At 43.8% G+C, this 12,866-nt stretch overlaps 4 protein-coding genes and 1 non-coding gene across 5 annotated transcripts; 1 reads left to right on the forward strand and 4 right to left on the reverse strand.

Moving 5' to 3' along the window:
* Positions 1-366: 366 nt before the first annotated feature.
* Positions 367-450, reverse strand: Trnar-ucu. Its single transcript is given in 2 exon segments — positions 367-402; positions 414-450. It is a non-coding gene; the product is annotated as a tRNA-Arg (tRNA).
* Positions 451-1,237: 787 nt separating this feature from the next.
* On the forward strand, positions 1,238-2,048 carry LOC116929174 (cuticle protein 2). The gene is made up of 2 exons (XM_032936332.2): positions 1,238-1,385; positions 1,484-2,048. The coding sequence occupies exons 1-2, from the start codon at positions 1,374-1,376 to the stop codon at positions 1,883-1,885; spliced, it is 414 nt and encodes a 137-aa protein (XP_032792223.2). The 5' UTR covers positions 1,238-1,373; the 3' UTR covers positions 1,886-2,048.
* A 17-nt stretch (positions 2,049-2,065) lies between these two features.
* LOC123466978 (4-coumarate--CoA ligase 1-like) lies at positions 2,066-4,657 on the reverse strand. Its single transcript, XM_045167012.1, has 9 exons — positions 4,337-4,657; positions 4,061-4,268; positions 3,800-3,999; positions 3,672-3,723; positions 3,513-3,608; positions 3,286-3,440; positions 3,031-3,208; positions 2,634-2,965; positions 2,066-2,561 (listed from the first exon to the last, which is right to left on the reverse strand). Exons 1-9 carry the CDS (start codon positions 4,607-4,609, stop codon positions 2,271-2,273), a joined length of 1,785 nt encoding a protein of 594 aa, XP_045022947.1. The 5' UTR covers positions 4,610-4,657; the 3' UTR covers positions 2,066-2,270.
* A 1,174-nt stretch (positions 4,658-5,831) lies between these two features.
* Positions 5,832-9,033, reverse strand: LOC116929172 (cytochrome P450 3A9-like). Its single transcript, XM_045167013.1, has 13 exons — positions 8,379-9,033; positions 8,212-8,308; positions 7,967-8,116; positions 7,766-7,882; positions 7,609-7,697; positions 7,370-7,521; positions 7,181-7,296; positions 6,999-7,118; positions 6,801-6,932; positions 6,649-6,737; positions 6,440-6,577; positions 6,193-6,355; positions 5,832-6,066 (listed from the first exon to the last, which is right to left on the reverse strand). The coding sequence occupies exons 1-13, from the start codon at positions 8,450-8,452 to the stop codon at positions 5,980-5,982; spliced, it is 1,524 nt and encodes a 507-aa protein (XP_045022948.1). The 5' UTR covers positions 8,453-9,033; the 3' UTR covers positions 5,832-5,979.
* Positions 9,034-9,181: 148 nt separating this feature from the next.
* On the reverse strand, positions 9,182-12,057 carry LOC116929152 (probable 4-coumarate--CoA ligase 3). Its single transcript, XM_032936309.2, has 10 exons — positions 11,926-12,057; positions 11,547-11,840; positions 11,234-11,441; positions 10,964-11,163; positions 10,838-10,889; positions 10,677-10,772; positions 10,450-10,604; positions 10,197-10,371; positions 9,795-10,126; positions 9,182-9,715 (listed from the first exon to the last, which is right to left on the reverse strand). Exons 2-10 carry the CDS (start codon positions 11,823-11,825, stop codon positions 9,422-9,424), a joined length of 1,791 nt encoding a protein of 596 aa, XP_032792200.2. The 5' UTR covers positions 11,826-11,840; positions 11,926-12,057; the 3' UTR covers positions 9,182-9,421.
* Positions 12,058-12,866: the final 809 nt, after the last annotated feature.

Raw genomic sequence — 12,866 nt, forward strand, 5'->3', positions numbered from 1 at the left:
TCTATGTTTTCCGAGGAATTCGCTTAGCAGTTATTTATTTAAAAGGGATCCATTCAATTTCGAATTGGGCCACTGGTTTTCTGCTTAGGGAAATTCTAGCACAGCCACTCCTATTTCTGTGTTGTGGGTTAGATGAAGGTAAAAGTTAGAAGGCTGACACATGCACCACTTCGTCCATCAAAATACGGAAGATTCCAATTGTAGACTTTGCAACCTTGCTCTAGGATAGAGCATATGGAAAGGAATGAGAGCGATGTTGAACAGAAGGTCTGGCATTTCGTAATGGAGAGCTTCTTCCATTTGACGCTACCCCAATATCAACCATAACACAAGAGAAGCGTATCACGTCAGTTAGAAAACGTTAATTAATCGTGGCGGGACTCGAACCCGCAATTTTCGGATGGCTGGAATGATAGAAGTCCGACGCCTTATCCATTAGGCCACACGATCTTCCTAATTAAACGCTTACGTGTGATTGAAAATGATACCTTGAAATGATTTGCCAAGGTTAAAGAGATGCCAACATTCAATCACAAAATCGAACCGGTTAAGTCCAGATTTGATTTCGACTTGTGGTATCCTCTAATGCTGTTACGGGCGAACTCCTAAACAAGATGCAAATTAGCTAGGCAAATTTTCTTTGTCTAACGTGTGAAATGTTTCAAGTACCTTGACGGTACAAAATGAGATCGCGCATTCTCTCGTGTGTGCATTTCGAATGGCCAAGCCAATCGCCAGCATCAGAAAATTCGAGTGTCAAGTGCAAGACAACATTAGTGAATGAAAAATCTGCATATAGTTTCACGCACGCCAATAATTCATTCGTTATCAAGACAACAAACGTATCCCAATGCTGTTTTACTTTCATTTTTCTTTTTAAAATGATTTTTCCTGAAATTCTAGGCGTGAGACTTGGTTGTACCGGTTTGGATGTTCGAGGTCAGCAGAGTTGTTTGATTCGGTCTGATCGATGTTCTTTTTTTCTTTTAGAAACGTTTTATACGATGTCAACGCCAAGTCTAGGTTACAAGACGAATAGGGTAGCCCCACCCAACAACACACACACACAAATGAAGCAGTGCTATGTATAACGCGATGAAATGCATTTCAAAATCGCCGCTGGCTTTGATTGTCAAAGGGAAAGGAGGAGGCAGGTATCTCGGCCCAAAAGGAATGTGCGTATGCGGAAGAACTATAGCCATTATTATTATTATTCTTTTTTTTTTGTTAAGCTAAACAAATAACCTTGCTGGCAGGCATAAACAGCAAAATCACACGCAAGTATATAAAGGTGGCCGAGTCTGCTAGATTGTCGTTAATTCCACTTCGAATTCCCGCTCGGCTCACAATCAAAAAAATCAAAGCGAATCGACATGAAGGTCTACGTAAGTTGAACATCTTCGTTTCAATCTCTTCATTTGTCTCATCTTGGTAATAATTGAACGTTTTTGTCCGTTTTTTTGTTTGTGGAAATGGGACGCAGATTCTCGCCGTGTTGCTCGCCGTCGTGTGCGTCTCTTCTGCCCAGTTCCCGGCCGGATGGAACTACAATCCGTACTTGTACTTTCCGTACTCGGCCCTCCAGCCCCCGGCACAGGAAACAGCCGAAGTCGCAGCCGCTCGTGCTTCCCATATGGCCGCTCACGCCGCTGTCGCTCGTCGTGCACGCTCCGTTGAAGACACTCCCGAAGTGAGGGCCGCCACCATCGAACACTACCGCGCTTACAACGAAGCTGCTTTGGCCAATGGCGTTTTTGCATTCTTGCCCGCTCGTTACGCCAACATGCCGTGGGCTATGCCTCAACCGGTCCAGGACACTCCCGAAGTGGCTGCCGCACGCCGCACTCACTTGGCCGCCCACGCCCTAGCCGCCGCACGAGGTTAATAAGACCAGCTCAAATGTCGTTTCCAATTTTGTTTTTTTTGTTCCAGCTACTCGTACAAACACCTGAACATTTCGAACGGTACCCCCCAAAATGCCCATAGATTTTTGTTGGTTTTTGTTTTAACATGTAGAATGAATAAACTGTACGTTAATTTTTTATAAATATTTGAACTATTATACTTGACTTTGGAGCATTATATTTGAATAATCCCGTAGCTGGTAGGCAACACGTATGACTTGCAGCGTTCGTTACAAACCAAAATGAGATAAAAAAAATTATGAGAATATTATGCATACAATTTGTTTTGTTTTGAATATAGATAATATTAGCGAGATCGGGGAAATGACTCCATGCTTCTCGATAAATGGGCTTTTTTTTTGAAAATTATTTCGATTGACTGAATTGAGCTCTCAACTCACGCCGAAGGACCTTGCCCATGTTGTTCTTAGGAAGGGCGTCACAGAACTGGACGCCACCTTTGATTTGTTTGTGAGACGAGACTTTAGTGTCCACGAAAGATCGAATCTCTGCGTCGCTAACGGATTCCATTCCAGCTTTCTTGACGACGTAGGCTCGAGGAAGTTCACCTGCATGTTCATCGGGGATGCCGATAACGGCAGCTTCGGCTATTGCCGGATGCGTTCCAAGAATGTCCTCAAGTTCGGCCGGAGCAACCTTTAAAAACAAGACAAAAACCAAACCAATCGTTTCACCTGACGAGAACGGATCGAAAGGGAAGTCAATTACCTGGAATCCCTTGACTTTGATGAGCTCTTTCAATCGATCGACGATGTAGAAATTGCCTTCATCGTCGTAATAGGCCACATCGCCAGTACGTAGCCAACCGTCTTCGCTAATCATTTCCTTGGTGGCTTCGGGTTCGTTGTAATATCCTTTCATGATCTGCGGGCCGGCCAGGTAAAGCTCTCCTTGCTGATTAGGTCCGAGTGTGGTCACGCCATCCTCTAAATCGATGACTTTAGCTTTGGTTCGCGATATGAGACGGCCGCAAGAACCGAACGTGTCGTTATTCAAAGGCGTCTGTGCCACTCCGGGCGATGTCTCCGTCAGTCCGTAACCTGGCAACGCAGCATTTCGTTGAAGGTGGGACACGTAACGTTGTGGGCATTGCATACAAGTTTACCTTGCTGAATCAGAAGGTCCGGCCTATTGAATTTCTCTTGCAATTGGGTAGCCGTTTTCTCTCCGAGTGGAGATGCCGCGCAGAAGATGGTGTGCAACCTCTCGAAGCCATCCATTTTCAGGGCCGGATGCTTAATGAACAGGTAGGCTAGAGTCGGTACAATGTGCAGCAGAGTTGGCTTGATTTCACAAGGAAAGAAGGTAAAATAATTTTAGTTTAAAATTAAATTTTTTGTGTTTAAATTTAAATTACTACCTTGTAATCATCTATAGCTTTGAGGTAACTAGCTGCGTCGAAACGGGGCAAAGTGACAAGTCTGGCCCCCAAATCAAAGCCGATCATCATGATGCCATTGACGCCGTAAGAGTGAAAGAAAGGAAGCAGACAAATGTGCGTTTCTTGGTACTGATCTGCATGCCAAGCATCGGATGATTAAATTCAACCACAATCGAATTAGATGAAATATTACTTATAGGACGTACCTGTTGCCAGTTGATTCCTGGACGTGCCGGGATGAATGTTCTGCGTAACGTTAGAGCCAACGTTGAAGTGAGTAAGCATTACATTTTTCGGCACTCCTGTGTGTCAATAAAAGCGAAATCATCAAACGTTAATTGATCGACGTTATCTAAAACTTATACCGGTAGTGCCGCTCGAATGGGGAAGTACGAACGTGTCATTCATAACGTCAATCTGACATGAAAATATCAATGAAATAATTAACAAAAAGGCTGAATTATCAAATCCAAATCCAAACAGCTGCTCTTACGTCTACGTTCTCGTTAAAGAGATCTCCGCTATCCTGCAGCATCTCTTGAAAACAGACGAATCCTTCTTGAGGAGGGCCGAGCAAGATGACGCGCCGGACGGACGGGCAAAGTTGAGCCACCTGTTTGAGTAACTCGGCCATGGGAGCAACACCGAAGACAGCCGTCGCTCCAACGGTAGACAGTTGGCGAGCTATTTCAGCTGCACAGAACAGTTTCAAGAAATGAACGACGTTTGATCATAAATTTTTAAGTAGACCTACCTGGCGTGAAGGTGGGATTGACCAATGCGACGGGCATGCCGATAGCAGACGCACCGAGCAGTGCGATGGCGAATTCGGGAACGTTGGGCGAAACGATCGCCATCACTTGGCCTTTCTTGAATCCCGCACGCGTCAACGCACTCCCGTACCGACGGATGAGGTGAGCCAGCATTTCGTACGTGTATTTGCGTCCCGTAATGCCGCACTCCTATTTCAATAAAAATAGGTAAAAATGTCATGCTAATCAGCCAAACACTATAATGCGATTTTGCATACCAGAGCGATTTGTTTGCTGTAACGGCTGACGTTGTCGAAAAAGCGATGCACCATCGTCATTCCGTGAAGCGGGCAATCGCTGTGACGAGAACTGACCATGTTCGTTTCGATCCGGCTGTTATTGGCAACATCGCCAGCAGTTAATGGCTGAGTCTCGCGGGCCGGCGAAACCAAATTACTCAATGCCACCTGTTGATGATTGACGACTGCCGTCAAAGTGGCTCTTTTGTTAGCCAGCAGGGCAGTTCTTTGCAAGGAAGATCTCCACGCCATTTGTTTTTACTGGACGCTATCAGAAACTGTACAGCCCGTCCGGTTTTGTTCGTTTGGGCCTATTTATACAGGCGCAGAGATGACGTGAAGGGGTGTGCATTGTTGACGTGGCCACATCATTTACGTGCTCAGATTACGACAAAAATAAAGTCGGTTTTTCCTTGTTTTTCTTTAGATTGGGATGCATATAGGACATTACTGATAACGCACTCAGTCAATGCCAACAGGTTTAACATCCGTATAGTTTGTTTATACTTGAAAGAAATGGGCTGGGTTATCAGATCGTTGGAGACGAGTAAGCAAAACAACGGATTTCAATGAAGGACGTGTTATTACGCGATTGTTTGTTAAGAGAGCAGATTAACAGAACACGACTTTTCAAGACGCTGATCAATTCGTCGTTTGACATCGTGACCCCCCGTTATGCAAATGTTGAAAGAAAACTGGACGTTTTCCATTGGTTCTATACTTGAACCAAAAATTGCTCTACACGACTTGTGTTTTTCTCAATGGCGTGATCGTGTTGCCAATGACATAGTTGTTATCTCAAAGCAGCACTTTGTAAATTTACATCCTGGGATTTTAAAAACAACTTGATATATAGTGGATTTACCCATCACACTCATAAGGTACATCAAACAGACATTATCGGTATAACACGTCGGCGGGAAAAACCAAATTTGGAGCATAAAGCTTAAGGTTTTTGAGATAACAATGGTCACATGACTGAGCTATATACACATTAAGGTGTCCTATAGTTTTCTCTTTTGGGCTCGAGTTTGTCTTGATATAGTTTCTTATTCACATGGAAACGTTCAAGCGTCTAGTAACATCAACATCTTTGACGAATAATTCCATTTGTTTTAAACAAACTCTGCCGCATTCAAAAGATGCTGTCTGTTGATTGATGATATGAAGATTCAATAACAACATGGAAAAAGGTACGTGGTCATTAGACTCGAGATAACGTTCGAAACAGATGGGGATGATCAAACATACCACTGTGTAAACTCTGGAATGAGTGAGATAAAGATACGTGAACCCAACGGATGCGATGTGATATCAAATGGAAGAGCATCACCTGGGAATGAAACCCATGCGCCGTTATACAAAGCACAAGCATCGTTACGACGTTTAGGAATGAAAACGGATGAACAGAATTTCAATTGAATGTTCTTAGAGGCTTATATGTCTACCTTTTGATTAAAAACAAGTTGGTGGCTATTATGCTGATGAAGTGTATATATGCCACGTTAATCAACACGAGAGAGTTATTATATACCCGATGGACACATGGAAAGATTGGGCGGGCCTTTGCAAGGCAATAGATCTTTATCGATACATGGCGAATATCACAAGATTATGCAGATTCACTGAGCAGTGCGACGCTCGATTCCAACAATAGCATTCACCGGCTGTGTCACTTGCATAAACCCTTTCTCGAATTGCATCGTCTCCTGAACATCCCAAACAAACAAAAAGCAAAGGAAAATACGGGTGAATTATAACAACAGAGCCGCGGCCTTTTGAAATCTATCTACTTAGCATCAGATCATTGGATTGGATTATATAAAAGAATATACCGGTGTTTCAGCGACTGGAAAGAAGTGGAACTGCTGTATCATCGTGCACAAGGCTATTTTAATCTCTTCCATGGCAAAGCGCATCCCGACGCAGTTGCGAGGGCCCATCCCGAACGGCAGGAAAGTGTAAGGATTACGTTCAGCTTTGTTATCAGCGTTCCACCTTTTTGTTGATTTCAAAAAAGAAAGAAAACCCGATCGCGAGTGTTATCAAGAAGGAAATCTATTGTATATATACGTGATATACCTATCGGGATTGAATTTCTCCGGCTCCGGATAATTGTCCGGGTCGTAGTGGAGAGCAAATGATGAAACGGTGACGATGGTGCCTTTCTTGATTTGAATGCCATTGTAAATCACGTCCTTGTTGCATTCTCTTTCTACTCTGTTATGCGATGCATGGGCCGACGTTCGTTAAAGGCCAACTAAATTATAGGGAATCAGATTGTGATATACCTCGGTACTGGTGGATACATTCTCAGCACTTCGTTGATGACTTGGTCGACGTAAGGCAAATCGATAAGCATTTCGTGCTTCACCTCTGCCTGGACGAGGAGAACGTAAATTTAGTTGGTTGGCACTTGAGAGTGTTGTCTGTTTAATATTACGTAAAACTCCATCTTCTTCGCTATTTCGTCGTACAATCGGCTTTGGACTTCCGGGTTTAAGGCCAAAAGGAAGACGATGTTGGTCAACGTCGTGGCCGTCGTATCGAATCCGGCCAACAGGAAGAGAACCGACTGAAAGATGAACAGATCATTGGTCATTTTGACGTGTAAAGAAGCGGATGAAATGATCCCGCGAACCTGGGCGATAACAATCTCCTCGATTTCTTCCACATTCCATTTAGGCACAGACTTGCCTTCGACCTCCTTCGTGTATTCGGTAATGGCCTCTGTCGCGACCTGCACGAAATCCTCGTATTTCTACATACGACAAACAATTGGATGTTTTAAAGATGTGTGCTGTGGTTATTGATCAACAACACCTGCTTGGATGCAGTTCGATCCTTGATCAAGTTCTCTAATAATTGAATGAAAAACTGGAAGCCTTCGGTAAGGAAGAGACGTTCACCCAATATTGGAATCAATTTTGGGTAAATAACTATAGGCACATCAGTTCGAAATGAATGAGCGTTATCTCTACGTTGAAGTGTCTAACAATATTTGAAACTGACGTGGAATAACGGCCAGCGGTGTCTTGTTGACGGGTGCATTGAAAATGGCTTTCGCTTTGGTCATGAACTGGTCGTCCTTTTCACCCAAGTTCTCAATCTTGATGCCGAACGCACATCGGGCAATCACGTCCATCGTGAAAGCGCTAAACTGTCTATATATCCAAAAGGATTATGCTAATATAACAATGTTCATAGTTCAGGCTGTGATTTTTGATCGTATAGACCTGTAATATCTTTACATTTTAGCGTTCAATTTGCCTTCGGTGGTGGCGATGCGATCAAATTTGACGGCCAGTTGGTCAGCGCACGCTTTGATCAAGGTGGACATCTTATTTTCAACGAGAGATTGCTATTAGAATGAAGCTAATATTCATAAGAATGCAAACAGACACTGACTCGCTTGATTTTCCCCGAAGTGAAAGCCGGGGTGATGGATGAGCGGATATCCTTCCATTCCTGGCCGCGGGCGCTGCTTACCATCCGACGAACGATTTTGCTTTCGAACGTCATGTTCTGCGTTTCGTAATGCAAATGTCAAAGTTCTCAGCCGGAATTTCAGGAAATGAAAGAAATCAGGATGGTATGCAAATTTGATACCCGGCGATTGGTAAAGTGGTCGAAATCTTTGACGAAAACAGCCTTGATGATTTCAGGATCGGTGACCCACAGACTGGCGTTGGAGCCATCAAAGTAGCCGAAAATCTTGCCGTATTTTCTCACCAAATCGCGGTCGTGCTGAGGTAAGTTCTTTTCGAAATGGGAGGGACGAGAAAATGGCACAGTTAATTCGAACGCCCATTCGATTTCTTTCTACATAGGCCAACGACAGTTTATTCTCTTACCACCCGCCAAATGCCCCACAAATTCCCGAATATCGGGACGGGTTTCGGGCCGGGAATTCCGCGTTCAGAGAAATGCGTGAAAGTTGACGTCAAGTACCTAGGGTAAAGTATTCAATTATAACGCCACAAATGAGATAAAGAAAGCCAAGGTGAACCAGAAAATTCACCTGTAAAGAAGAAACAAAACCAACGAGGCGACGACCAACGAAAACGTGAGGGACCAATTGACGTCGTTGTCCATCTGATTAATTGCGCAGCCTGATTTAATAGACTTGAACCGCTTGAAAGTCAAAGGCAATGTGTTTTTCTCCGATCTTACAATCACGTATAGGTCGGTTGTATAGTACTACATGTTGCCACAAAATATATAAACAGACCCTCTACGATTAGCCAATAACACGCGTTGAAACGATATCAACTGAAACCAGGAATTTGGTTAAAGACGTCATTCGTTGGTGACCGCCAAGGAAGAAAACAACGCGTAATGCTGTGGACTTGAACCTTTGAAATCACAAGTAGAGTCAGCGATGTGGCAGTGTGATGTAGAAAGTAATGTGGACCACGACTTTTGTACTACACCGGCACGAGCAACTGCGCCCTCCCCCCACGTAGTAACAATAAATGTACGACAAGCGATGTACAAACTGACTAGAGATAAAGATGTGGCGCAAATGTATACAAAACAATGTCAAATTTCAGAGGATCTTGACTTCTTTGTGATGCAGCTAGAGAAATAAATTCGTATTTCCAGGTGTTTTCGCAGGTGTCAATCGACAAGGCTCAGCACACATGCCGCTATACAGCCGATCCTCATAGTTGGCTCTTCTAGTTGTCGCTTGTCTTGCGAATGGAGACTCTCATTCACTTTAACTACTCAAAAGTATAGTCAGCTACAATAAACAGCTGTTTGGGGCTCATGTTCATTCCTAAATCCTTATCAGCGTTGAACGTGTGCATTGCTGGATAAATATTTGTTGTTTACCTTTTACATTTTATTTACACGAGATGACATAAATATGGTGACGCAGACCTACACGGGTAATATAATCATTGCATTAAAATGGGATCAACAATTAGCTTTGTTATATGGTAAAAGTGATTGTTTTCATGTGAATCTTGAGCAGTATCTCTATGCAGCCCATGAAATGCGCGTTAACAGGTCATGTGGAGCGGCAGAGTTATTGTGTACAATTTAAAAGCGACTAGGGTCTTACTTGGAACTATTGGCATACTGAACTCGTAATTCTTTGCGCAGGATTTTGCCCATCGTATTCCTGGGAACAGAATCGCAAAACTGGATGCCTCCTTTCATTTGTTTGTGGGCCGACACTTTGGCGTTGACGAATGCGTGGATATCGCATTCGCTGACTGATTCCATTCCAGGTTTCTTGACGACGTATGCACGAGGCAGTTCGCCAGCTCTTTCGTCTGGGATGCCGATCACGGCTGCTTCCTTGATGGCCGGATGGGTGGTAAGCATTTCTTCTAACTCGGCCGGGGCAACCTTTTAACAAGATCAACACGATGATGTGTTAGAGACACGTTTTCAATTGGAGTTGTAGGTTTTAGACCCTGATGCGTACCTGGAAGCCTTTGACTTTGATCAACTCCTTCAGACGATCGACGATGAAGAAATGGCCATCTTCGTCGTAATGGCCGATGTCACCTGTGCGGAGCCATCCGTCAGCGCCAATCATTTCGTCAGTGGCTTGCTGGTTTTTGTAATATCCCTTCATGGCCTGTGGCCCAAACACGTACAGTTCACCATCTTCGTGAGGCCCTAATGTTCTTTGGCCAGTTTCCAGGTCGACAATCTTTGCTTGAGTTCGGGATAAAAGTGAACCGCAAGAACCGAGTTTCTTATTGCCCAGTGGTCCCATCATTACTCCAGGCGACATCTCAGTCAGTCCGTATGCTATAAATAGTTTAACCATTTGTTTAGGTCTGAAATATTTCTGAGAATGACATTCAATGTGGATGATTACCTTCTTGGAAGGACACGGGATGTGTGAATCTTTCGAGAAGTTTAATGGCTAACGGAGCACCGAGTGGAGCCGCTCCACAGAAAATGGTGTGAACTCGGCTGTAGGATTGCGCTTTCAGTTCCGGAAGGTTAGTCAAAAGAGAAACCAACGGTGGCACCAAATGCAAGTACGTCGGCTATATACACCATTGTCAAATTCAAACATTATTAAGTTCTGCTTGTCTAGTAGAGGGGGAGTTGTCATTTTAATTTACCTGATGATCGTCAATAGCTTTCAGGAAACTGGGCACATCGAAACGCGGAAGCGTCACCAACTTTGCACCGCTTTCAACGGCGGAAAGCAAAAGTCCGACCATGCCATAGGAATGGAAGAACGGCAATAAACCGATGTACGTTTCTTGATGGGTAGCTGTTGAAAGAGTCAAATGTTTGCTATTAACCATCACATAATCGCACAGTTGTTGCAGTGCTGTTTAAATACCTGTGGCAGGTCGGTTTTTGGTGCCTTCGGGTTGCAAGTATTGCTGGATGTTTTTACCGACAGACGAATGAGTTAGCATCACATTCTTCGGCAATCCTACAATGCAAGACATTTGATATTAAAAAAACCGCTTTATTAACTTAGTTCGTTTCAAAACGTACCAGAAGTGCCACTTGAATGAGGCAGAATGAAGATGTCGTTATCGATATCGATCTGTACACAAGTGAGAAAATGGGCTCGTTATTTCAACACATGCATTGTTAAAACCAAACAAAAACAAAACTGACTTTGATGTTGTCGTTGAAGAGGTCACCAGAGTCTTGCATCATGTCTTGATAGGAAACACATCCGTCTTGGCTTGGACCCAACAAAACAATTCGCCGGATGGTGGGACACAGTTGAGCCACTGCTTTCAATGTTCCCACCATCTCGGACACTCCGAATAAACACGTCGCTTCGACAAGTGTCATCTGTCGAGCAATCTCATCTTAACAAATAACAAAATTGGCCCACAATTATAGCATCGTTCAAAAGACTGTTTAGCAAATGGAATTTACCTGCAGTGTAGGTAGGATTGACGAGGGCGACGGGCATACCGACTCCAGCGGCTCCGAACACGGCGATCGAAAATTCAGGAACGTTGGGAGAAACTAAACCCATAACGTCCCCCTTACTGAATCCCATACGCGTTAAAGCACTGCCGAAGCGGCGGACCGCCTGACTCATTGTATTGTATGTGTACCGACGTCCGGAAATGCCACATTCCTGTGAACAGAAACATCGGAAATGTTTGCATTACGATTCAAACTGCTTCATGTTTCCAACTGTGACATTGTGAGCATTACGGTATAAGTAGAGAAAACGACGTACCAATGCAATTTTGTCCGGCCAACGAACGGCGCTTTCAAAGAACTTTTGCGTCAGCGTCATGTCGTGAAATTCGCAATCAGCGTAAGGGGAAGTGACAATGTTGTTTTCATACAGACTCGTTTGAATCGCCGGTTTCAGATTAGGCGATGCAGCCGCGCTTCCCAAAGCCGAAGCATTGCCCAAAGCAGCTCTCTGTCCGGTAATGGCAATCGGTCCATTACCTGCGCTGTTAGCCAGTAGCAGGGCTCTTCTCACAGTGGACCTCAGATGCATAGACATCTTGTCAAATCAAATCTGCTATGCAATAATTGATGATAAATTTCCGTGAGTGTTATTATAGACGTGCTGCGGAATAGAAAAAAGAAGAATTGCGGGTTACCTTAATGTTCTTGTTAGTTGAATTCGGATCACACTATTGCACTAAAAGACAGTAGGGGCTCCCCGTTATATATATGGGGGCGTTAGTCTGACGAAGATACAGAAAACCGGAAAATCCAACGTTTACTTTGAGAAGAAATTATCTTTCTGTCTTTGTCCCGTCTCTCTTGGCACATCGTATACATGATGGGGTAAACCTTTGCTGCGCTATCTCATTTGTTTAGGGTGGCACGTTTTATTTTGGTGCTTGGGGTATTTCAGTTATTTGGATGCCCTTGGCCAGAACGTGTAGCTTTAACTTCAATTTGTTGGCGATTATAAAAGATAATTATGACGTGGGTTGTACCTGTGTTTTTACCAATAGCTGTCCGTGCCTGACGGGGTCATTCAGTATAGCTACATCATCTCCACGTATACGCGTACGTTCGCATTTTGCGACGTAGAAGACGAGAGTATACTCTGAAAAGTGCAGCAGGGATTTCACGGTTACGTCATAATCATCTGAGTTATCTCGCTGTTGGCAATGGCATTATGGCGAAAGAAAGGCACGTTTAATGAAAATGAGGCGTAGTCGTAACGTATATGCATTTGTCGTCGAGATTGCAGATGACAAAGGCACTGCCTCGAGCTTGATATGATGTCATTGCGAAAGAAATTGTATTGGGAAATGGAACTCGACGTTGAGCAAATTGGGATTTCCCATATTTATCGTATATGACGGCCGATTTGACGTGTAAAGGTTATCGATTTGTAGAGCAATAGCTTTTGAGGACTGCGTTTAACATAGTTTATGCCAACTGAATGAAACGATACGTCGTACATATTGGATGGTGCTGTAATAGCAAGTCAATTAGCAGTATGCATCATATTCGTGTGTCAAGCTTCCAGACGTTTGCAGTATATAACAAGTCATCATCGTTAGTAATATCATAGCCTATACTC

This window comes from Daphnia magna, unplaced genomic scaffold (assembly GCF_020631705.1).
Source record: "Daphnia magna isolate NIES unplaced genomic scaffold, ASM2063170v1.1 Dm_contigs130, whole genome shotgun sequence".
In the NCBI taxonomy this organism is placed as follows: domain Eukaryota; kingdom Metazoa; phylum Arthropoda; class Branchiopoda; order Diplostraca; family Daphniidae; genus Daphnia; species Daphnia magna.

Excerpts from the sequence above, each read along its gene's own strand:
- LOC123466978 (XM_045167012.1), bottom strand. The coding sequence starts at position 4,609 with ATGGCGTGGAGATCTTCCTTGCAAAGAACTGCCCTGCTGGCTAACAAA. Across the intron at positions 4,269-4,336 it reads ACAGCAAACAAATCGCTCTG|GAGTGCGGCATTACGGGACG; the intron begins GTATGCAAAATC and ends TTATTGAAATAG. Across the intron at positions 3,441-3,512 it reads CAGGAATCAACTGGCAACAG|ATCAGTACCAAGAAACGCAC; the intron begins GTACGTCCTATA and ends CTTGGCATGCAG.
- LOC116929172 (XM_045167013.1), bottom strand. The coding sequence starts at position 8,452 with ATGGACAACGACGTCAATTGGTCCCTCACGTTTTCGTTGGTCGTCGCC. Across the intron at positions 7,297-7,369 it reads ACCGCTGGCCGTTATTCCAC|TTATTTACCCAAAATTGATT; the intron begins GTCAGTTTCAAA and ends ATGTGCCTATAG. Across the intron at positions 6,738-6,800 it reads CGAAGAAGATGGAGTTTTAC|GCAGAGGTGAAGCACGAAAT; the intron begins GTAATATTAAAC and ends CTCCTCGTCCAG.
- LOC116929152 (XM_032936309.2), bottom strand. The coding sequence starts at position 11,825 with ATGTCTATGCATCTGAGGTCCACTGTGAGAAGAGCCCTGCTACTGGCT. Across the intron at positions 10,890-10,963 it reads TCTTCAACGACAACATCAAA|ATCGATATCGATAACGACAT; the intron begins GTCAGTTTTGTT and ends ACTTGTGTACAG. Across the intron at positions 10,773-10,837 it reads TCATTCAAGTGGCACTTCTG|GATTGCCGAAGAATGTGATG; the intron begins GTACGTTTTGAA and ends CTTGCATTGTAG.